The sequence below is a fragment of the Taudactylus pleione genome, unplaced genomic scaffold, assembly GCF_031769625.1.
Source record: "Taudactylus pleione unplaced genomic scaffold, aTauple2 ptg000017l, whole genome shotgun sequence".
In the NCBI taxonomy this organism is placed as follows: Eukaryota; Metazoa; Chordata; class Amphibia; order Anura; family Myobatrachidae; genus Taudactylus; species Taudactylus pleione.
Window position 1 is genome coordinate 8799886 of NW_028284419.1, and position 22701 is coordinate 8822586.

Consider the following 22701-nt stretch of genomic DNA (forward strand, 5'->3'; position numbering starts at 1 on the left):
AAGTCCTGTTCAACCATGCAGTGAATCATGCTGAATGCTAATCAGATACGAGCAGAGGTGACTATAATAATACAACCTGAGGTATCTAGGCGCATAGTTTCAGGGGGCAGCGGAACTTCGGATATTGGTTTAAAATGTTTAATTTTATTAATACAAACAAGCAAATTGGTGGCAGTCACCTTGTTTTTAGATTTATTGCTGATTTCAGAAGTGTACAATATTTGCCTCTTACGATGCATATTACTTGAATCACACTTGAATCAATTTTCTTCTATTAATTATTAGTCAACACTACCCAGCTCCTTCCATTATAGGGTAAACTATGGCACCCCTGCAGACACTGTCAGCCAAGTCTGTAAAACAAAATATGTTTTCCAGTAAAAGTTGCTCAAAAATAGGTGAAATAGATGGGAAAAACAACATTTGCTGTGGCCAAACTGTTCCCCTTTATCTCTCTGCTACAATTCTGCACCTGTGCTGGCACCTCTGCTTTCAAGATTGGCACCGAGCTTAGAAATCCATCCACAGTATTTTGTACCAGCGAGAAAAAAACTAATTAGTGGAACATTTGAAGTATTGGGCCCATAGTCAGCCTGAGCAAACAAGACATGTGTCCCCAGTTTCTTAAGGTCCACAGGCTCCAGTTGCATGTTTTATGGTGGAATAATGGATAATGGAACATGCTGGGTCCCAGATCTTCCTTTCTATGAGAATGCAATTTACAGAATCTGCTAGTAACCCCCCCCCCCCCCCCAAAAAAAGTGCCTTATATTTTGTAGTTATTTATTAAGATGTATAAACTTATAGCTACAATTATGTTTAAACAAGACGTTCAATGAAAACTCTCATTTTTAAAACCAACTTTTAGAAAATATTTTTATTTATTGTTTTAAAATATACATGTTTCTCACATTTGCAACAATTGCAATTTTTTAAATGTAAAATGATTTAAGGATTCCATAACATTTGAGCAAGTTTAATAGAGCAATAGTCAAACAAATATAACTAAATCAGAATAATAAAAATGTTGAAAAATCTGTTGGTTTGAAACTCACCATGGTAACTATTTAACTTTAAAGTGGAATGTACATTTACACAGTGTATGCTGCTTCTATAAGGAACTTTAACCTTTTCAGAATGGGTGCTTTTTATTATTATTATTATCGTCCTTTATTTATTTGGTGTCGCAAGTGTTCCGCAGTGCCTTACATAGTACATAAACAAATAGGTGAACAAGAAACCAGTGACTTACAGTACAATAGAATACAATGCAGGACAAGGACAAGGTCTATATACATTGCTGCATTAGCAATTATAACACTCAAATAACCGGACATAAGTTTTAGGTACCCTAGTGCGGAGTAAGGAGTAGATAAAAGTACAAGTAAGGAGAAGCACAAGAGGGTAGAGGGCCCTGCTCGTGAGAGCTGACATTCTAATGTATACACTGAAAAGGGTTAATTAATTTAACCATTTAATAATTTCATTATAATAGAGAGATATATTCATTTTCTGTTTTACATATTTCAGTTACCAAATAAAGTAGAATAAGAATTACATTCTGGAAGTCCTATATTCTATTTGCAGTGCACTTTGTATACATATGTCTGTAGTGGCTATGTTCTGCACTAGCTTCCTCTTGCTTTTCTATAGGAATAATAATTACTACACAGATGGCCACCAGCATTCAGTAAATGAAGGACCCATTGCCAGGGGTAGAACAACATTTTATTGGACTAAAGAACCCTTATAAGAAAAATACTGATTTATTAAAACTGCAATTAGACATAAAAAAACTTTATCGGCAAATTGTTTGCTATACAGATTTTAGCACTATCTGCTATAGACCGAAGTGGATCTAACTGCGAAATGAAAGAAAAAAAACTCTTTCTAGCTAAAGGAGGAGTGTATCATTTGTTTGATCAAAAGTCTTATTTGGCCTATGTGTGATATGGATCATATTAAATGGGGAGAACAGATGTCAGTTGTACAAGGTCTCTATTGCAGATATAGTGCTTAATCAGATGCCACTGAAATAAAATGACACAGACAGGGTTATTGCTGAGTGCTTCGACATTCGTTTGGAGGTCACCAGATTGTGTCAATAATCTAAAAGAAACAAACTCAGGAGGGGAGAATTAATGTAACAACCCATCGTGCTCTTGTGTTCCGCCTGTCTGTATATACAATATAAATAGCAGCACTAGTATACTGCTACATTATCTCATTTTTCAAATTTATTAAATGTGAGGGGGGAATTGAATTGTTTTGTCATGACCATCAGTAATGGGTGCCTGACGGGCAATATTCAATTGATTATGCTAATGAGCGCAAGTGCTGCGGGCACCAATTACTTAAAGCGCATGTTGCGCCCAGATGCAGCGTGTTTAGACGCGTAAATCAGCTAAACCCATTGGGCGCGCAGTTTGGGCGTCCAAAAGCCAGACTTTTCGCATATTTCTGCTTGCCACCTCAGCATTAGCATAAACAATTGAATAGCTCCTATCACTTTAGATGTGAGCTGCGAGCAGTGTGATACAATTAATTCCCCCCCCCCCCTGAGAATCTCTTCATGCAACCAAATTGCTAGCCAATGAAATCACACATCTGTCTGGTGTTTATTTGCAGCTTTACTTCTCAATACTATTGTCTCTTTGTTATTTCAGTGTAATTTTCACTAAATCTTTACACTTTGTCTTTCTTTCCTTTGTAATAAATACTAAGCGAAGTTAGTATTCAGTCAACATCCCCTTCATGTCTTATTATGCCTTCAATAGTCTGTTCCTAATCTGAAAATTGTAACCACTTTTTTCAATGGGTTAACAGAATATTGGGCTCTTTTCCTATCAAACTTGTCTTTCTTAAACTGGGATCAATGATATCCTGTGCATGCATGTCCAATAGGGTTCCCTATTATACAAGATAATAATGCAAAGCATCTGTTATCCCCCTGTATTGCAGTGAGTATATGGTATCTTGCGGCATGAGAGAATGTTTCACGTGGCTAAAGCACAGATAATATTTGGAGACAGAGCATGAGAGGTAGTTCCTCTTAGTTTTTGGCTTCCTAAGTTTGGCAAAGCTGACCCCTCCCTTCTTATGTACCCCATACATTCTGGCAGTCATCCCACCCTGCCCTTTTCACATATGCGACTATGTTCCTGTGTCTCCTCACATTTTGGAAAGCCTCACATCGTAGGCCACCATATGATAATTATCCCAACCATAGAGTCTCTTTTCAGTAGGGTTGTAATCCACCATACTGTTATAGCCATAGCGATTCTGAAATGAGATGCCAATTTGCTTCTGGACATTTGTCCGTGTGTCATAAGCAAAGTTGATAGTGGTGTTTGGGGAAGAGTAGCTTCCTACAGTGTACAGTGTGCCACAGGCCATGAATGCGTTTGCCACGGACTGTTTGCGAATGGTGGTGTCCCAACTTTGCTTTACTTCTAAGGTTTTCAGATCTAGTTGTGATATGACTATAGAACCTTTAGCCTTTTCTGTACTATATATAACCCACAAACCCATCTCATCTACAGCCAGGTCAATATCTGTGTAGCCTCCCCAAGAATAAGGATATTGACCATGATACCCAGCATTGGGAAGCTCCTTCTGAATTGCAATGGTCTCTGTCCTGAAGTCATACTTCACTAGTATTCTAGATTTTCTACGAATATAGTATAGAGAGCCTTTGTAGACCACAGAGCCGGTGCTTTCCATGGAACGAGGAACAACATAGACTTTGGCTGGATAACCTTGAACTAACTGGTCAAGATTCTCATACTCAAAAACCTGCCGTATATCTGCTCCTACAGTATTAATTCTCCAAATGGTGTCCCGAGAAAATGGAGATGCTGGTTCAGGGTCCCTCATCCAAACTCCATATTTTCCAGCAATGTTATCTGCCTTTCGGTAAGTAGTAGGTTCTCCAACCCATGTAAGTTCACCACAAGTTCCTGAAAGAAAGAGTTGTTACAGGCACGTGTTATATTTTGAACTGTTTATAAATATATGAATTGCAATAATTAAAAAAAAACTCTAGACAACATAAAAAAACATTGCATAATTTTATCTTTAAGAATTGTGTAAATTAAATACAATATTTTTTATGATGTCCCAGTTACTGGCCCATGTTTGTTAATGAGAATTACAGTGAACCATTTCTAGTTAGAATGAAAAGAGCTGCTCAATAATGATAGTTAACTGGAAGGGATAGATTGAACGCTAATATGCACTTGTGTTATTGTGAAGTGTAAAATAAAAGTGGGTACGAAGGAGCAAAAATAAGAGGAGGACTAAGAGAGGGATAAAAATAAAATAAAATAACCTAAAATTAAATAAAAATAAAATAAAGTTAAAACCAAATGAAACAATAAAAGTAAATAAAATAGAAATAAAACTCCAGCACCAATATTTACACTCTTTTAGAAAATAAGGTGGGCTGTATCCAGAATCGATTGCGGTAAAACTTTCCCTATCACTCATCCTACCTGGTCTGAGTTATTCAGACTGATGCTGCAGTCCTCCCCATGCCGGCTGAGTTCTTGGATGCAACGTGTAGTGCGACTGCGGCGGCTGTCGATGACGCCAGAGGCTGAGTCGCGCTTGATTGTTCTTAGCGTTATTCGGTTTTGGCTTTGGCTTGCCCGGATGTGGCCAACGCATTTCATAGCACTTGGCTAGTTTTTCAAGGCTAACTAATTAAGTTAGTTGATCATTATTTATAGTGAAAAACTTGTGTAAAACTTTTAAATCACTCTACACTTGCATAAACCATGATGATGGCTGCAAAGTCACCCGCCACTACCTGTTCTTGAGATGTTTTCCATGAAAAGTAGCCGAGTGCTATGAAAAGTCTTGGACACATCCGGGCAAGCCAAAGCCAAAACCGAATAATGCTAAGAACAATCAAGCGGCACGCGGCCTCTGTCGTCATCGACAGCTGCCGCAGCCTCACAACTCGCGGCATCCAAAAACTCAGCCGGCACATGGAGGACTGCAGTGTCAGTTTGAATAACCCGGACCAGGTAGGGTGAGTGATAGGGAAAGTTTTACCGCTATTCATTCTGGCTACAGCCCTCCTTTTTTCAAAAAGAGTATAAACATTGGTGCTGGAGTTTTATTTCTATTTTATTTACTTTCATTGTTTAATTTGGTTTTAACTTTATTTATTTGATTTTTATTTCATTTTATGTTTATCTCTCTTAGTCCTCCTATTTTTGCTCCTTTGTACCCACTTTTATTTTACACTTCACAATAACGCAAGTACATATTAGCGCTCAATCTATCCCTTCCAGTGAACCATTTCTGCTGAAACCAGGATCTGGCAGACTTTGATATTCCCTTTGGAGCTTTCTGAGACATTCTATGCATGACAAATAATTTCTCAGGTTCTTCTGAGTTAATCACACTTCACACTGTTACGTATTCATTCTCACAGTAACACCAATTAGTTTCATTTTAATAGTCATTTAGGAAATGATAATGGAATATTCAAGAGATCCAAGGGTGGAGTGGTTATGTATGTGCCCAAACATTTGGCTTGCTTTTCTGACACAAGCACTAAAGAAAAAACATAAAGAAAATTGATTCCTACCAGCTGTCCCCATGTTCTCTGAACTTTGCAGTGCGGAATGGCTTTCCGGGATCATTCTGGAAGCTGGAAGTGCTGTCAGCTCTGATTTCAGCTCCTGGTATCCCACCCCATCTGCTTCCCATCTAGATGCTAGAAAATGTAAAAAGAAAAAAAGATAATAAAATAAGACAAATGATATTACCAGTCTGCAAAAAGAGACATAGTACAATTTGTGCATATGGAACATAGTCGGTGATGTATCAAACCTGCAAAAGAGTTGAGAAGTGGAAAAACTACCCATAGCAACCAATCAGCTTCTACCTATCATTTTATAGAACATTCTTGATAAATGTTAGCTAGAAGCTGATTAGTTACTATGGTTAACTTCTCCACTTGTCCACTCTTTAGAATGTGTGTGCATTTCCCCATAAAATCAGTAATATAAGTACAGTACCTCACTCTACAAGAAGCTAAAACAATATACCTTTGGGCTTCTTTCATTTATTAGTTCTTGTGCATTTCCCCATAGAATCAGTAATGTAAGTACAGTACTTCACTCTACAAGAAGCTAAAACAATATACCTTTGGGCTTCTTTCATTTATTAGTTCTTGTGCATTTCCCCCATAGACTCAGTAATGTAATGTAAGTACAGTAGCTCACTCTACAATAAGCTAAAACAATATATCTTTGGACTTCTTTCATTTATTAGTTCTTGTGCATTGCCCCCATAGACTCAGTAATGTAAGTACAGTAGCTCACTCTACAAGAAGCTAAAACAATATATCTTTGGGTTTCTTTCATTTATTAGTTCTTGAGCATTTCCCCCATAGACTCAGTAATGTAAGTACAGTAGCTCACTCTACAATAAGCAAAAACAATATATCTTTGGGCTTCTTTCATTTATTAGTTCTTGTGCATTGCCCCATAGACTCAGTAATGTAATGTAAGTACAGTACCTCACTCTACAATAAGCTAAAACAATATACCTTTGGGCTTCTTTCATTTATTAGTTCTTGTGCATTGCCCCCATAGACTCAGTAATGTAATGTAAGTACAGTACCTCACTCTACAATAAGCTAAAACAATATATCTTTGGGCTTCTTTCATTTATTAGTTCTTGTGCATTTCCCCCATAGAATCAGTAATGTAAGTACAGTAGCTCACTCTACAATAAGCTAAAACAATATACCTTTGGGCTTCTTTCATTTATTAGTTCTTGTGCATTGCCCCCATAGACTCAGTAATGTAATGTAAGTACAGTAGCTCACTCTACAATAAGCTAAAACAATATACCTTTGGACTTCTTTCATTTATTAGTTCTTGTGCATTTCCCCCATAGACTCAGTAATGTAAGTACAGTAGCTCACTCTACAATAAGCTAAAACAATATACCTTTGGACTTCTTTCATTTATTAGTTCTTGTGCATTTCCCCCATAGAATCAGTAATGTAATGTAAGTACAGTAGCTCACTCTACAAGAAGCTAAAACAATATATCTTTGGGTTTCTTTCATTTATTAGTTCTTGTGCATTTCCCCCATAGACTCAGTAATGTAAGTACAGTAGCTCACTCTACAATAAGCTAAAACAATATCTTTGGACTTCTTTCATTTATTAGTTCTTGAGCATTTTCCCCATAGAATCAGTAATGTAAGTACAGTAGCTCACTCTACAATAAGCTAAAACAATATACCTTTGGGCTTCTTTCATTTATTAGTTCTTGTGCATTTCCCCCATAGACTCTGTAATGTAAGTACAGTAGCTCACTCTACAATAAGCTAAAACAATATATCTTTGGGCTTCTTTCATTTATTAGTTCTTGTGCATTTCCCCCATAGAATCAGTAATGTAAGTACAGTAGCTCACTCTACAATAAGCTAAAACAATATACCTTTGGGCTTCTTTCATTTATTAGATCCTTATACTTTCCTGCAATGTTTACTAAATTATAATAATAATAATGATACTATTTTTTTTTGTCTCTCTTAAGCTATGTCTGCACTGATTTTTTTCAGGTGTATTATGATGTAGTTGGCTATTCCCTTTGGTATGGTACAAAATTGGTCTGTGGACACAATTGTATTCAATACACAGCAGAAATGTGTGATGTCTCATTTCTCCTACTGACATATTTTACTTCCGCAATACAGTTTCAAGGTATTTTATAATTTACTATTTAATATTAAATTGCCCCCAGCCAATACAGATTTTCTTACAATCTCTTGCTCCATCTTTTGCTGCTAATGAGGATGTTCTGATTCCACTTCCATGGCTGCTAGGGGCTGAAGATGCTGTAGAAATAGGAACAAAAACCATGAAGAAATTAGAACCCCCGATGAATTCATAAACATTGTCCTTATTGTGGCAGACCTGTCACACACTGACAGTGGTGGGATCCAATGACATCACTAATGCTGGGCATACACTATACAATTATCTGTCAGATATCTGTCCAATATGGCTGGTTGGAATGAAAACCTGGCAAATGACAGTCGATCATATGGTCTTAAACACTGGAAAACGGACAAAAACTATTAAATTCGTGTGTTTTAACCAATTTGTCTGAACGACAATTTTTGTCTGTTTTCCAGTATTTGTGAGCAAATGGTCAATTGTCATTTGCTCCCATCCATTACCAGGTTTTCATTCCAACCAGCCAGATTGGTCAGATATCTGACAGATAATTCTATAATGTATGTCCAGCATAAGGAACAGCCAGACATAGATGATGGGCAGTTCTACATTTACCTGTTTATTAGTTCCTGCAACAAAATGGGTGTCTCCACTGTATGTGGCTATAATATTAAAAGGACACTAATCTCAATTTGACCACAAAAGTTTCTTTGACTATGTTGTGGTAAGGGTATTAAATGTGGAAATGTTGTCTGGTTTATAAGTGGTCCATTTTAGGTGCCTTCCACCTTACCCTCCCATCGCCCTCCTATCCTGCGCCTCTCCATGCAAATGTCTGATAAGAAAGCAAATCATTTCTACCACAGCTGGAAAGGGAAGTGGAGCAGATAAAGTAATAGTACAGGAAATTTTACAAAACACATGAGATGTTTGTATCTGAAAGCATAGTGAGAATAATGGTGGTGCTTCAAACTGACTGGGTAGTGGCTGGAACTGCTGGGATGTACTAGAAGCCTTTCTGTACATATTTTTAAAGAAATGTTTTATATGTAACATCATTAGGCAACGAGATAAAAAATACTGGGTTTAGTTTTTTTGTTCTAAAGGTTTTGATGAGCAGAAGTGACAGGTGACCTTTATAAAAATATTACTTATCTCCCTACTATTAATATAAATTTAAGGCGGCACTTACATTCAGTGTAAAGAACAGCTTTACACTGCATGTAAATGCTGCTTTAAATTGTCTGCTCCAACCCACTGAGAAGTGGCGGCTTACCCCTAATTCTTGTCTCACAATCACTAGCTTACAGCTTGTATCCATTTCTGTATTAATAACAGTTTTCTGGGTGGCACTTTTTTTATTTTTATTATCATTCATTTATATGGTGTTACCAAGTGTGCATAGTGCCACACAGAGAATAATTACAATGATACACACAAACAATGCAGTATTATCAAACACAAAGTATAAGTGGAAAGTCAGGTGATTAGACAGCTATTAATTGAGTGACAGTTAATAATAGTAGCACTCAATGACCCAGTGCCCTGGGAGGGTGCACAGAAAGGATCAGAGTCGCTGACTGTAAGTGGGAGCACACTATAGATAAGGATAGTGAAGGGAGAAAACCAAAAGGGTGGAGGGTCCTGCCTGTGAGAGCTGGCATTCTAGGGGAACTATAGGCAACATTATCTAGAAATCGAGCTCCGGAAGAAACAAGAGGAAAGAAGACTCCGGAAGCCCTGGAGGATGTCAGTCATTACAAAAGAGATTAAAACCGACATCGCCCACTGGAAGTGGGGTCAGCGGAGAGGCTGGAAGTACTAAGAGAGCAGTGCGTGATGCAAAAGAACTAACGCCGGCCACTGCTCCCCAGGTGAAGAGTGCAGAAAGACCTGAGGTCTGGTTTAGCCAAAAACTACGGAGCAGGTAAGGCCAGGCGTGCCACCACTGCTAGATCACCAGGGTTCAGGCACAAAGCCCGTGGTACCAGCAGGCACTAGGCCTGGGGAACTGCAGGGAGGCACTAGGCTGGTAGGCAGAAGGGGGCATTAGGTCCCATCACTTTGCCCTCATTAGGCAGGCAATAGGCCCCAGACCTTTAGTGAGGGCTCCCACCAGGCAATATGAAATGCAGGGGGACCGCACAGGAAGGGTATTAGGCCCTATTGGACAATCATTTAGACCCTCCCACGTCAGGTGGCACTAGGCAGTGGCGCAAGGGCACTAGTCTTTGTAGTTAATATTGGCTCATGCAGCCTCACAAAGAGCTCTAGGTCCTATAGCATTGTTCCCCCATTAGGCAGAAATAGACCAAGGCACCAAGGTCACTAGGCCCTATTACCTTGTCCCCCCATGCAGCAGCACTAGGCCCCATAACATTGTACTGTATTCTGTATCTCATCTGCATTGCCTTCTACTCATATGTATAACCTGCATTGTACTGTGTTGTTTATCTCATCTACATTGCCTTGTATTGTGTGTAAATTTTGAATTGGGCTACGCTATCATTGTTTTAGGGAAGTTAGAGAAAGGATGTAAGAAGTACACTACAACCATGTTTTCTTGTTGTTGTTCCCCCAATCCAATCAGAGCTAGGGCCTGAGGAGCTAAGGAGTAGCCAGGAGGGGGTAGTTGGTACACGCTAATGAAGTCAAGTCAGTCTAGCAGAGCTGTGTGGCTGGGCTTTGGCATAGTGTACTACATGAGCAAAGACTGGGACCAGTCCTCCATAAAGGTGTATAGTGTAAAATCAGTAAGCACAATTCGTGTTGTGTGCATTGTGCGTTATCCCTTCCCATTTCCTCTTTGGACATTTTTTTTTGGGTTGCACCCTCATGCTTGGCACGTAGCTGTAACCAGACTGAGGATAAAAGTGCCAATGATGACCATTCACCTATCCCAGTGGAGGTCATCCTGGTTCAGAGCGTATTTTCCTTGCAGGGTCCATGAGCAGGAGTTTCAGCTTTCACTGTCCACATCCGACCTGTGTTCCAGCACCGTCAACCGGGGTGTCATCGGTATCCTGAAGGTGAAATGAGTGGCTGTAGCAAGTGCCTGACTATACCTGCACTGCAGCAGGCTTTCTGCACCGCTACCCTAGCTACCCCTCTACATCATCACACATCAATAGAGATTTATTGAATCATTAACTGGATGAAAAATAAATTCAGAATGCTGTACCACTCTTATTCACTTCTAGTGAGTATGTACACAGGGCCTAGTTCAGAGATGTAGACAAACCCAATAGTTTACATACATCTCCGATGTTTGTTAATCTGCGCATGCACAGGCGCTGTACTGCGCATGTGCAAATCAGGCCCAGCATCATCAGACGCAGTGCAGCTTTAGACAGAATGGTGAGGGACAGTCTGCAGTTGATTGGGGGTGGGAAGGGGTCATTTTTACAAAAGGAAGGGCATCAGTCCCATTTTGTAGGAGTGCAGAAGCCTGGTCTGCGTCTTCCGACAAGGCTACACTGGCCCTGACAGTGTGAAAACATCCTGACTAACCTGAGGGTTACTTAGATGACCAATGTTCAGTAAGATGATACAATGCCACATAGAGGCTGCTGGAGGGACATGGGGAGGTGAGTCGCTGGGGGCATAATGTGTAAGGGGCATTACTGTTGTGTGGAATAATGTGTTATTTGGGGCACTCCTATGTGACATAATCTGTAAAGGGCATTATGTGTGGTATAATGTGTAAGGGCATTACTGTGTGGCATGTTTAAAGGGCACTACTACTGCATGGCATAATGTGTATAAGGGGTACTACTGTGTGGCATTACCTGAATGGGCTCTATGTGGGGGCAAATGTATGTGGGTTTCTTTATACCTCTGCGTGGGGGGGGTGACTTTTAAGATCTTGCTATGGGGCCCTCAAAGTTGTAGTTATGCCCATGCATGCAAACACAGAGGCTCTGGATTTAATATGAAGTTGCATGAGTTATCAAGTTTACTCAGACTGAGGTTAGAAGGATACTTTTGTACGGTTTTTTGACAGACTGCCAATTTCCACTGGAGCCAGTACTGGAACCTGTGCATGTTAAGTGTGTCTCAATTTTTAGCGATTGTGTGACTGTGTGGGGCTCAGACGACTTTAAAACTTAGGCAAAAACCTAATCCTGGTCAAACTACACCACCATGCCAAATTTGGTGGAGCTAGGTCCAAAACTCTGGCCGTGCATACAGGATAAAAAGACAGACAGACAGACACGCTTTTGCTTATTATATATTATTATATATTATTATAAACTATTAAATATTATATTTATTATATATTATTATAAACTATATGCTGTTTTGTGCACAGTATTGTCACAAAACTCCTTAATATAGATAAAGGCAAACTTCACAATATTCTAAATAAGCGATCAGACAACTGTGTACCCATGCAGAAACAAATACAGTCAGGTCCATAAATATTGGGACATTGACAGAATTTTCATATTTTGGCCTCTATTCACCACCACAATGGTTTTGAAATGAAACAAACAAGATGTGCTTTAACTGCAGACTTTCAGATTTAATTTGAGGGTAATTACATCCAAATCGGGTGAACGGTGTAGGAATTACAATGGTTTCAATATGTGCCTCCCACTTTTTAAGGGGCCAAAAGTAATGGGACTATCAACTCAAAAGCTATTTCATGGACAGGTGTGGGCTATTCCCTCGTTATTTCATTATCAATTAAGCAGGTAAAAGGTCTGGAGTTGATTCTAGGTGTGACATTTGCATTTGGAATCAGTTGCTGTCGACTCTCAATATGAGATCCAAAGAGCTGTCACTATCAGTGAAGCAAGCCATCATTAGCCTTAAAAATCAACACAAACCCATCAGAGAGATAGCAAAAACATTAGGTGTGGCCAAATCAACTGTTTGGAACATTCTTAAAAAGAAAGAACGCACCAGAGAGCTCAGCAACACCAAAAGACCCGGAAGACCATGGAAAACAACTGTGGTGGATGACAGAAGAATTATTTCCCTGGTGAAGAAAAACCCCTTCACAACAGTTGGCCAAATCAAGAACACTCTCCAGGAGGTAAGTGTATATGTGTCAAAGTCAACAATCAAGAGAAGACTTCACAAGAGTTAATATAGAGGGTTCACCACAAGATGCAAACCATTGGTGAGCCACAAAAACAGGAAGACCAGATTAGAGTTTGCCAAACAACATCTAAAAAAGCCATTACAGTTCTGGAACAACATCCTATGGACAGATGAGACAAAGATCATATTGTACCAGAGTGATGGGAAGAGAAGAGTATGGAGAAGGAAAGGAACTGCTCATGATCCAAAACATACCACCTCATCAGTGAAGCATGGTGATGGTAGTGTCATGGCGTGGGCATGTATGGCTGCCAATGGAACTGGCTGCCTTGTATTTATTGATGATGTGACTGCTGACAAAAGCAGCAGAATGAATTCTGAAGTGTTTCGGGCAATATTATATGCTCATATTCAGTCAAATGCTTCAGAACTCATTGGACGGCGCTTCACAGTGCAGATGGACAATGACCCGAAGCATACTGCAAAAGCAACCAAAGAGTTTTTTTAAGCTAAAAAGTGGAATGTTATGCAATGGCCAAGTCAATCCCCTGACCTGAATCCGATTGAGCATGCATTTCACTTGATGAAGACAAAACTGAAGGGAAAATGCCCCAAGAACAAGCAGGAACTGAAGACATTTGCAGTAGAGGCCTGGCAGAGCATCACCAGGGATGAAACCCAGCGAATGGTGATGTCTATGCGTTCCAGACTTCAGGCTGTAATTGCCTGCAAAGGATTTGCAACAAAGTATTGAAAAGTGAAAGTTAGATTTAGGATTGTTTAGTTTGTCCCATTACTTTTGGCCTCTTAAAAAGTGAGAGGCACATATAGAAACCGTTGTAATTCCTACACCTGATTTGGATGTAATTACCCTCAAATTAAATCTGAAAGTCTGCAGTTAAATCACATCTTATTTGCTTAATTTCAAAGCCATTGTGGTGGTGAATAGAAGCCAAAATATAAAAATTCTGTCAATGTCCCAATATTTATGGACCTGACTGTATATATGTATATGTATCCTCTTTTCTAGTGTATTCATATTACTGGCTGAAGTATAAGAAAGCTGTCAAAAACTGTTTAGGATGTTTGGAATTAAACATGATGAATTACGTTTCAGATCTCTGTCCTGTTACCACACAACATTTACTATTGGAGTATAAATAAAATATGAATGAGTCTTGTGCAATCCTGTGACAACCTGCAAGGAATTTATATTTTCATTATCAAAGGCCATAAATACTGACACCAGATACTAGGAACTCTTTAGCTATGTCTTGTGTCATGTTACCAGTCCTTGTAACCTAATGAATACTGTAAGTTGTCACTTAAATAAGACTGGGAAGCAGGTCATGCTCTTTCAGACATAATCTCAAGGGGTCAAGTGGTGGTAAAAGAAAAAGATTGCATAGGAGCTGTTAATCTGTAGATATCAAACTGTCGGACCCCAAGTCAATGCAACTTGCTATCTGGCAGTACATGCTTACACTTGTAGTTCAACAACAGCTATTCTAGAATACGAATTAGTGTGGTTTGAGGGATGCCAAATGCATGTTCTATTTTTAGTTTACCTTCATCATAGCTGCCTATTCTCCTGGAATGTTGATGAGAATACCAGGCTCCTGCAAGGAGACTCACCTGCCTCTAAGGTAGATGGAGAAGTGACATGAAGAGACAGCTATAGCAGCACCAAGCCCTGACAACTACAGTGAAGACTGAGTTTACATTAGCATGATGATAAGGATGATTTATTCATATATAAATATATATAGGCTATGTCATTGAAATGTTGACCACAGGAAGTAATCTGTCTCGAGTATTATTGAAGCCTCTGAATGCCGCACATATTAAATTTTCTAGTTACAGCAAGTCCACACTAGACACGTTTATGCTGGCAACGCGGTGAAGTAGACATTGACAATTATTGAGTGCCGGATATCTGGATTGTATATATACAAAGATGCTGGCTTTTGGGTGGGCTATTTGCCCTGGTGTATACTGTTGTGTGGTTGTGCCTCCTGAAGATGGTCCTATATGGACCAAAACGTTGGGATACCTTTCTTCCAGCCTAATTTATCTGCTTGATCTGGATTAAACCTGTTACATCCTTAAGAAAAATTCTGGTGAGTGCTCCTTTTTTCCTGTTCTGTATTTATGGACCCCAAGTCCTGGATGTACCCCAGTGATGTTGACTGCAGTTATGATGTAAGTGCGACCCTAAACTTGTATATATATATATATATATATATATATATATATATACATCGCTATCTTCAGATCCCTCTCTGGCAGCATATACTTGCTCATGTGCAGTAGGTGATCCACATATATTCTCCGGATGGCCTCTTATTGGTGCCACTGTCCCTTCAAGAAAATATTGATAAATAGGTACTCAGAGTTTTTTACTTTTGCTGTTATATGTGGCAATAAGTAATGATAATAAACTGGGATATTTTGGGGAAATTGATAAATAGACCTTTTGATCTTTGGGGGCAGAGTCAATTATATGCAGATGCTGCTGGGACCAGGGGTGGGCTGGGCCGGGGGGCAGAGTGCCATGTGCCCCCGGGCCGCACTGTCGCCTAGTGTCCTGGGCCGCCTCCTACACAAAAACGTAGTAAAAAAAGACTGTGATACTGCCGCGCATAGGCGGCCGTATCACAACTGAAGACTGCTGTCTGTGGCTGTGCTCAATGCTCAGTGAGTCACAGCTGACAGCCTGAGAACGCCAAGCAGCAGGAGGAGGGTGGAATCGCCTGCTGAGCCTAAACAAACTTGGAGATCAAGGCTGCCAGACAGGGGGCGTGGTGTGCGCGGAGCGGCACTCATGGATGCTGACACGCCTACACCAAGCCCCCAGTATAAAGGCACTGATTTCTCAATGTGTTGGAGGCTCCGCAGGTGATCATCCCCGCGGTTAGGTGAGAGCCAGTGGCGGATTCAGGGGGGGCACTCAGGCACGTGCCCCTCCTGTCATTTAGGAGGTATTTTTTTAACTGCTTCTATGGCAGCTGCATGGCCAGCCACCACAAGGATGAGGCTGCTGCTATCAAGCCCTCCCCTGACAGTGCAGCTGCTGTTTGTATGTATGCTGGCACTTGCAATAAAGTTTCTTTTTTTTTCTTTGAAAGACCCGGCGCTTGTGATGCTCTTATGTCACGCCGCGCCGCTCTAGAGACAGGACAGAGTAGAGGAGCTGCGTGAGTAACAAGGTAAGAGGAGGAGGGTGTTGGCCAGGGAGTGGGGACATTCGAAGGGGCCCTGCTGGGGCTGGCTGGGGAGTGGGAACATAAAAGGCAGGGGTCCTGGGGCTGGCTGGGGAGTTGGGGACATAGAAGGTTGGGGCTGGCTGAAGAGTGGGAGAAATAGAAGGGGGCTGGCTGGGTAGTGGGGGCATAAAAGGCTGGGGCTGGCTGGGGAGTGAGGACATAAAAGGCTGGGGCTGGCTGGGGAGTGAGGACATAAAAGGCTGGGGCTGGCTGGGGAGTGGGGACATAAAAGGCTGGGGCTGGCTGGGGAGTGGGGATATAAAAGGCTGGGGCTGGCTGAGGAGTGGGAGACATAGAAGGGGGCTGCTGGGACTGGCTGGGGAAATTGAAGGGGGCCTGGCTGGGCAGACAGAAGGGTTGCACCTGGGGCTGGCTGGGCACACAGAAGGGGGGCTTCTGGGGTTGGGGACACAGAAGGGGGGCTTCAGGGATTGTCTGGGGACACTAGGGAGTCTGCTGGGGATGGAGACACAAAAGGGGAGCTTCTGGAGCTAGGAACACCATTTAAGGATGGGCCGGTGATCTGTACTTGCCCCCAGGCTAAAAGTTGCCAGCCAGCCCCTGGCCAGGACCCATTCCATAAGGCGTCTGCACGTTAACTGACAGAGGCAGCCTATGAAGATGTGAGCACAATCAGCCTACTGTAACTAGTGGAAAAATGTGTAACGTGACTTGCATGCATTTTAGGGCCTCATTTACTAACGAGTTTTATCACCAAAATAAGTGATAAATTTCACTGTGTATGATAAATGGTGCTCCAGCCAATCAGCTCCCAACTGTCAACTGTTAGAAAAATGACAGTTGGGAGCTGATTGGCTGGAGCACCATTTATCATACACAGTGACATTTATCACTCGTTTTGGTGATAAAACTCGTTAGTAAATGAGGGCCTAAATTGGCCTTTTAATGTGCACTTGTCACCTACACATAGTGGAAGCAGCCATGTGTCAATTCACTAGGAACTGCTACACCACAGAGGCAGTTTATGGTCAAGAATTCCCAAAGTTGTGAATTGTTGGCTGCATTGTCATAAATATTCATTCAGTCCAGAAAATAGTTGCCAGCACTGGCTCTAGGCATTAGGTAAATACCACCTATAAGAAATTATTGTTTTACTCCCAACTTTCTGTGCTCTGTGGTAGTGCCACAGCCATTTACTATTATTATAGTTTATTAATAATATTTGTCTATTAATAAGACACCACAACATTCTGCAGCATCACAAACTGGGGAAATAGAGCATAGCACATAAAAGTACAAGCAGAATAAAAAACACATTCCCACTAATAGCATTTTATGTTTTCTGCCAGCATTATATCCATCTCAGTAATTGTAAGTAGGAACAAATCTGCTCATACATTTCATGTTTCATAGGGGAACAGTAAAGCCAGTGCATATTTTTTCATGTTTGGAGATATGCACATGAAGTATAACAGCACAGTCACTTTTTTGGAGGACAAAAATAATCATATCCCTCTTTTCTTCCAATTTGCTTGGCTATTATGTTTACACCTGCATGGCTAAGCATGGATACCTAGTTATCTGATTGTGCATTGTCTCATATAGTCTATTTACAATATCATTAAGTTAAACTTGTTTGTTTTGCCCCTATAGTGATAATGGGATACCACTACAAATGCTCAGATAATTTGAACAGGTAAAATTTGCTAGGGTTTGGGCAGTTAAAGGATTTTGTACATGTTCATGTTGCAATCTTCAGTTTACCCATTCAATTTTGAGCTTTATAGTTTTCTTCTTGCAGTTATAAAATGTCACCTGTTCGAGCTTAATTGGCAACTTTTTATGATATTTGTAACAATGTTTATGTTCGAACAGCAAACATGACATTTGTTTGCGTTTGAGGTTCACCATTTGCATTTGAGTTTTGAGGTTCACTGTTCACATAGGGAAACTTAACATCCATGTTCAAATCCGATTGGTCATGATCAATCCAGCTCAAACATACTGAAAACAATTCATGCACGTGTCAAACCTGTTTACCTTGCTTTAATTGAAGCTAAACCTTTAAAACTATCAAAAGTTTGAGGATTTCTGGTGGATTTTCAATCTTTACAGCTAATTCAACAAACCAGGTTCGAGAATCACTTTTAAAAATGTTTCGAGCATCTCTACATATCACTGACAGTTTTCATTCCCATAGAAGTCCAGGAGGTATATTTACAAAAGGTTGATTTCAATCGATTTTAAACTGATCTAAATCGATGTTGTGTTTCTGGACTAAATCACACATTTACTAACATACCATTTTTGTTGTTTTTTTAAGTGTTAGTAAATGTGCAATTTATCCCCAGAAACACATCATCGATCTGAAATAGATTAAAATCGATTGTAATTGACCATTTTTAAATATACTCCCAGGTTTTGTGATTGGCCTACTAAATTAGCGAGTGGCCAAGGAGGACTAGTCTTTACCCAGTACGATAAGGTCATGGTCTAGAGCAGTGGTTCTCAAACTTGGTCCTTGGGACCCCAAACAGGTCATGTTTTCCAGGTCACCTAGCAGGTACACAGGTATATTCATCCCTGACACATTTAAAAAGATTCACAGGTGGATCACTGAGAACACCACCTGCCTGCCCTACCTCCGGGCCACTTTGGAGTGAGGTGAGATGGAGGAGACGGAAGGGAGGGGAGAGGAAGGGGCACTCGAGAGATGTGCTGCTTACCTGATGTAATCGGGTCACTTCGTCTCTACAACATGTTTATGTACTGTTTTTCTTGTAACTGTGTATAATAAGATGTGATATCTGCTCACCAGTATTTAAAACCCTGTTGTGATGCTTGCACATTTCTATGGACACAAGATAAATTGTACTTTCATTTCATTTATTTATTTTTAAATTTATTTTGAAAAAAAATAGAAAAGGCTCTAGATCCCCAAATTCACATTTAGCACAACAATATTGCTATTAACTTAAATGTAAGAATAAAAAAGACTCATTGTTTTTTTCGAATAGCCTCAAAACTAATTTTAGTGTATTGTCTAAAAAAAAGGAACTTGGAGTCCAATAGAGGTAAAGTTGGAAAGTATGTGTATGCACCAATCTCTAAACACACCTAGGACATTACTACTAAACTACAAGATACAGTGTTGGCAGGTGTTTACATTTTCATCTTAAATGTTAGCCTATAAGTGTGAAGGATGAAAACCCATGTAATCATGCATAATTGGGGAAAAAGGTCCATTGTGAAAAATGTACAGGGACAAACACTAGAAACTTAGGAATCCCCTGCTACTGTACAGATGCCAATTTTGATCCATACATAAAGGAGGGATGTTATCCTTACAAAGAGAAAGTATTAAATATAAAAGATGAAAGCCCATCCAGAGTCAGATAGTGGGTATAACAAGTCATTCGCAAATCATGTACAGAAACAGAATAAACACAAATACGTCCACAGGGGTATTCAATATGCGGTCCTCTAGCTGCTGTGGAACTATACATCCCAGCATGTCATGCCACAGTTTTGCTTATACTGCTGGAGGGCCGCATGTTGAATACGAGGTTGACAAACTATGTCTAAAACTAAACTGAAATTATTTCCTCTAGCATAAATATGTTGATTGATGCAGACAAAGCTACTTTGAGGTTAATGCAAAAATGAACATTTTAAATTCTACAAACAATAACAATAGTAAAAGTGTATCAATAACACTCAGCACAGTCACTTGCAGATTCCATTAGCATTGTATGTATATATATATATATATATATATATATATATATACACACATACAGTATGTACACCCAATGTACAGAGAAGAAGGATAATATGTAGGGTGGAAAAGTGATATTTTAGTTCACTGGTGTGACTGTTCATTGTAAAAGTTTGCCATGAGTTTATACAGTATATAATGGCTTACCATACTATCCCTTTAAAGTGGGACACTCATGAATTACACAGGTCCTGAGGCTCGCTGATTTCAAGCCTGTGTATCTCCTGGTTTTAATCAGCCACAGAACCCATGCATATACAAATATACAGGCAATTCTTTATAAATATTAATAATAATATCCTTTACATTTAAAACTTGATAGGAACTTTAACTTTTTTGTTTTTTTAAATTGCATTGTAACCTTTTGATAATATTTGTTGCCACAACTGTGTGTTTAACAATCATTGATGCAAATAAATTAGTCTAATTCATGAGAATAGGCGTCTTGGGCAATCACATTACCTGGCAGCACTTTTAAGCTGCCCATCCACTAGCAGACATGAAAACGACTGCATGATTACTGCATTGTAATCGTGCAGTCGTTTGTCAGTCTGTGATGAGCCTGCACTGAACGAGCAGTCTGTGATGAGCCTGCACTGAATGAGCAGTCGTTCAGTGCAGGCTCATCAATCATCTGCAAACATGCTCAACGTTATCGTCAGGTTGACAAGCATGTTTGCACGATGATAGATGTCTAAACGACCAGCGGGCACGTGCATCGCTGATCGTTTTAGACATAATAGCAAACGATTGAACGATCGTTATCGTTCAATCGCTCAACTCAATCGTCTAGTGGATGGGCACCTTAAGTCAATGCTTTACTAATGTATTTTTAAAACATAACACAAGTGGTATAAAGTAATTTTAACAAAGAAGAGATTGGTAGATAATATTCCTGGTTTTGCATTTAATATTATTATCGCTTTAAATCCTGCAAAAAAAACAACAACATAAATTGTCGGCTTTGAAAACGACCTATAAACCCCTAAATATTTCTGTAATCAAAACTCTGGAGAGTGTAAAGCTGAGTACAGACCATACGATGGTGCGACCCAGCGATGTAACTATACATTGTGCGCGCCGCACACACTGCATGATCCGCCAAATTATGGCGCGTGTAACAGCACTGCGTCATTCATACTAACCTCCAAGTGCCCATATGTTAACCCTGTCGGGATCCAGGCATCGGGATTCTGACCGCCTGGATCCCGTCTGTTGGTGAATTCCATTTAAATCGATAAGTATGTGTTACAGGACCCCCTGCCTGTAAAACAGAATATATTTTCTATTTTTGTGAAAAACTAATTCACAACTGTGCAGAGTATTTATAAGGTTTAAATTAAAACCAGAACATTCATTTCTGACATTTAGTCAGTAGCCTGTGGTTGTGTGTCACCTCTAACAGCTTACAGCAGAAGTTACTCGGTCCTCAAGGCACCCTAACAGTCCAAGTTTTAAGGATATCCATGCTTGAGCACACGTGACTTAATTAGTATCATAGTCAATTTGATTTAACCTCCTGTGCTCAACCATGAATATCTCCAAAACCCAAACTGTTGGGGTGCCTTGAGGAATGCATTTGGGAACCTCTGGCTTACAGAAGACCTGTTTGCTCTCCCTGCCTCTTTTTTAGCTTAAGGAAAATGTTTAGCCAACATTTAGCAAAAAATCACATTTTGGCATTAAATATTTAACTATTTACTTTTTCCCACGTTCCCTCATATTTCTTTGACTTTTATAGTGTTACACAATTCCAACAGAAGTTGCATCTATACTAATTTTAATGTATGTCTTTTTCAGACTTACCTTGTCTTGGTGATACCTGCTGATCTCTACCCCTAGATACCTCAGCAACTTGGGGGCATTGCTCTTGCTGCACCTTTTCTAGTCTCTCATTCAACCTCTGCTTTTCCTCTTCCAAAGAAGACTTCTCCTTCAGCAGATCAGAATAAGCCATCTCCAGACTGCCCCGCTGACCTTCCCATTCATCCTTTTCCAGTCTAAGCTTCTCCAACTGCCTCTGAGTCTCTGTCCAGTCTTGGGGTGAAGAAGTTGCTTGTCCTGCTCCTTCGCCTCCTAAGTACCTGTTCACCACCTTCTCCAACAAACTCAGCCTAGTTTTTAAAGTATCCATCTCTTGGCTACGGGCAGTATTTTCACGTTGCAGTTCCCTTACAGAAGTCATTGCTTCTCCAGGTTCGGTACAGCTGCCTTCCCTTGGACTGGGAACTGTGAAGGTATAGGTACATTGTCCTTGACGGTCATTGGCTCTTCGAAGTTGGGGACTGCCTAGCACCATGCAAAATGCAAGTGACATCATAACATGAAGGGTAAATGACCCCATGGTGCAGCACTGTGGAGTATGTTGGTACTTTATAAGGGAGTTTAAAAGTAAAAATTAACTGTGATAAAAGTCTCTGAAGGTGCAGAGATAAAGAGATAAATGAAAACGAATGGCTATTACCTCCAGTAAACTAATCCAAGTTGTTCTGTATTGGGCTTCTCACCACACCATCTCCTTTATACAGTGAGGTTGGGCAAGGGATGGGGTGGAGGCGTGCCTTGAAGAGGGGGATAGATAAAATGACAAGAATCTTCCAGACTCCTGTGTCTGCACTGTGGAGTGTCACCATGCCTGAAGTCAGCTCATATTGCAGCCTCTTGCTATTTAGTGTTCACTGCTCTGAAGAAAGCTAAATCAACATACAAACTTAAACAGCCTGTTATAATATTGCTGACAATCCAGCAGCAAGAGTTAAGTTACTAAATCATTAGTATTTTAAGTTATCATTATTATTTATTACCAGTGATTAGATGGATTTTTTGAATGCCTCTACTTTACATTCATTTATTTTAATCATTACTTAATGAAATACTATTTTATTTTCAGACAAGTGACTTCTTTTGCCAGAATGAAAGTTAACAACATAAAAATA

At 40.0% G+C, this 22701-nt stretch overlaps 1 protein-coding gene across 1 annotated transcript; it reads right to left on the bottom strand.

Annotated features, from left to right (window-relative positions):
* Positions 1–905: 905 nt before the first annotated feature.
* MYOC (myocilin) lies at positions 906–22244 on the bottom strand. The gene is made up of 4 exons (XM_088482170.1): positions 21572–22244; positions 7795–7869; positions 5600–5728; positions 906–3959 (listed from the first exon to the last, which is right to left on the bottom strand). Exons 1-4 carry the CDS (start codon positions 22107–22109, stop codon positions 3172–3174), a joined length of 1530 nt encoding a protein of 509 aa, XP_088338296.1. The 5' UTR covers positions 22110–22244; the 3' UTR covers positions 906–3171.
* Positions 22245–22701: the final 457 nt, after the last annotated feature.

Bases quoted from the DNA above. Each gene is read 5' to 3' on its own strand.
- MYOC (XM_088482170.1), bottom strand. From the start codon at position 22,109: ATGGGGTCATTTACCCTTCATGTTATGATGTCACTTGCATTTTGCATG. The intron at 7,870-21,571 runs GTAAGTCTGAAA...CTATTTCTACAG, and splicing joins GCAGGTATCACCAAGACAAG to CATCTTCAGCCCCTAGCAGC. The intron at 3,960-5,599 runs GTAGGAATCAAT...TCTTTCTTTCAG, and splicing joins AGAGAACATGGGGACAGCTG to GAACTTGTGGTGAACTTACA.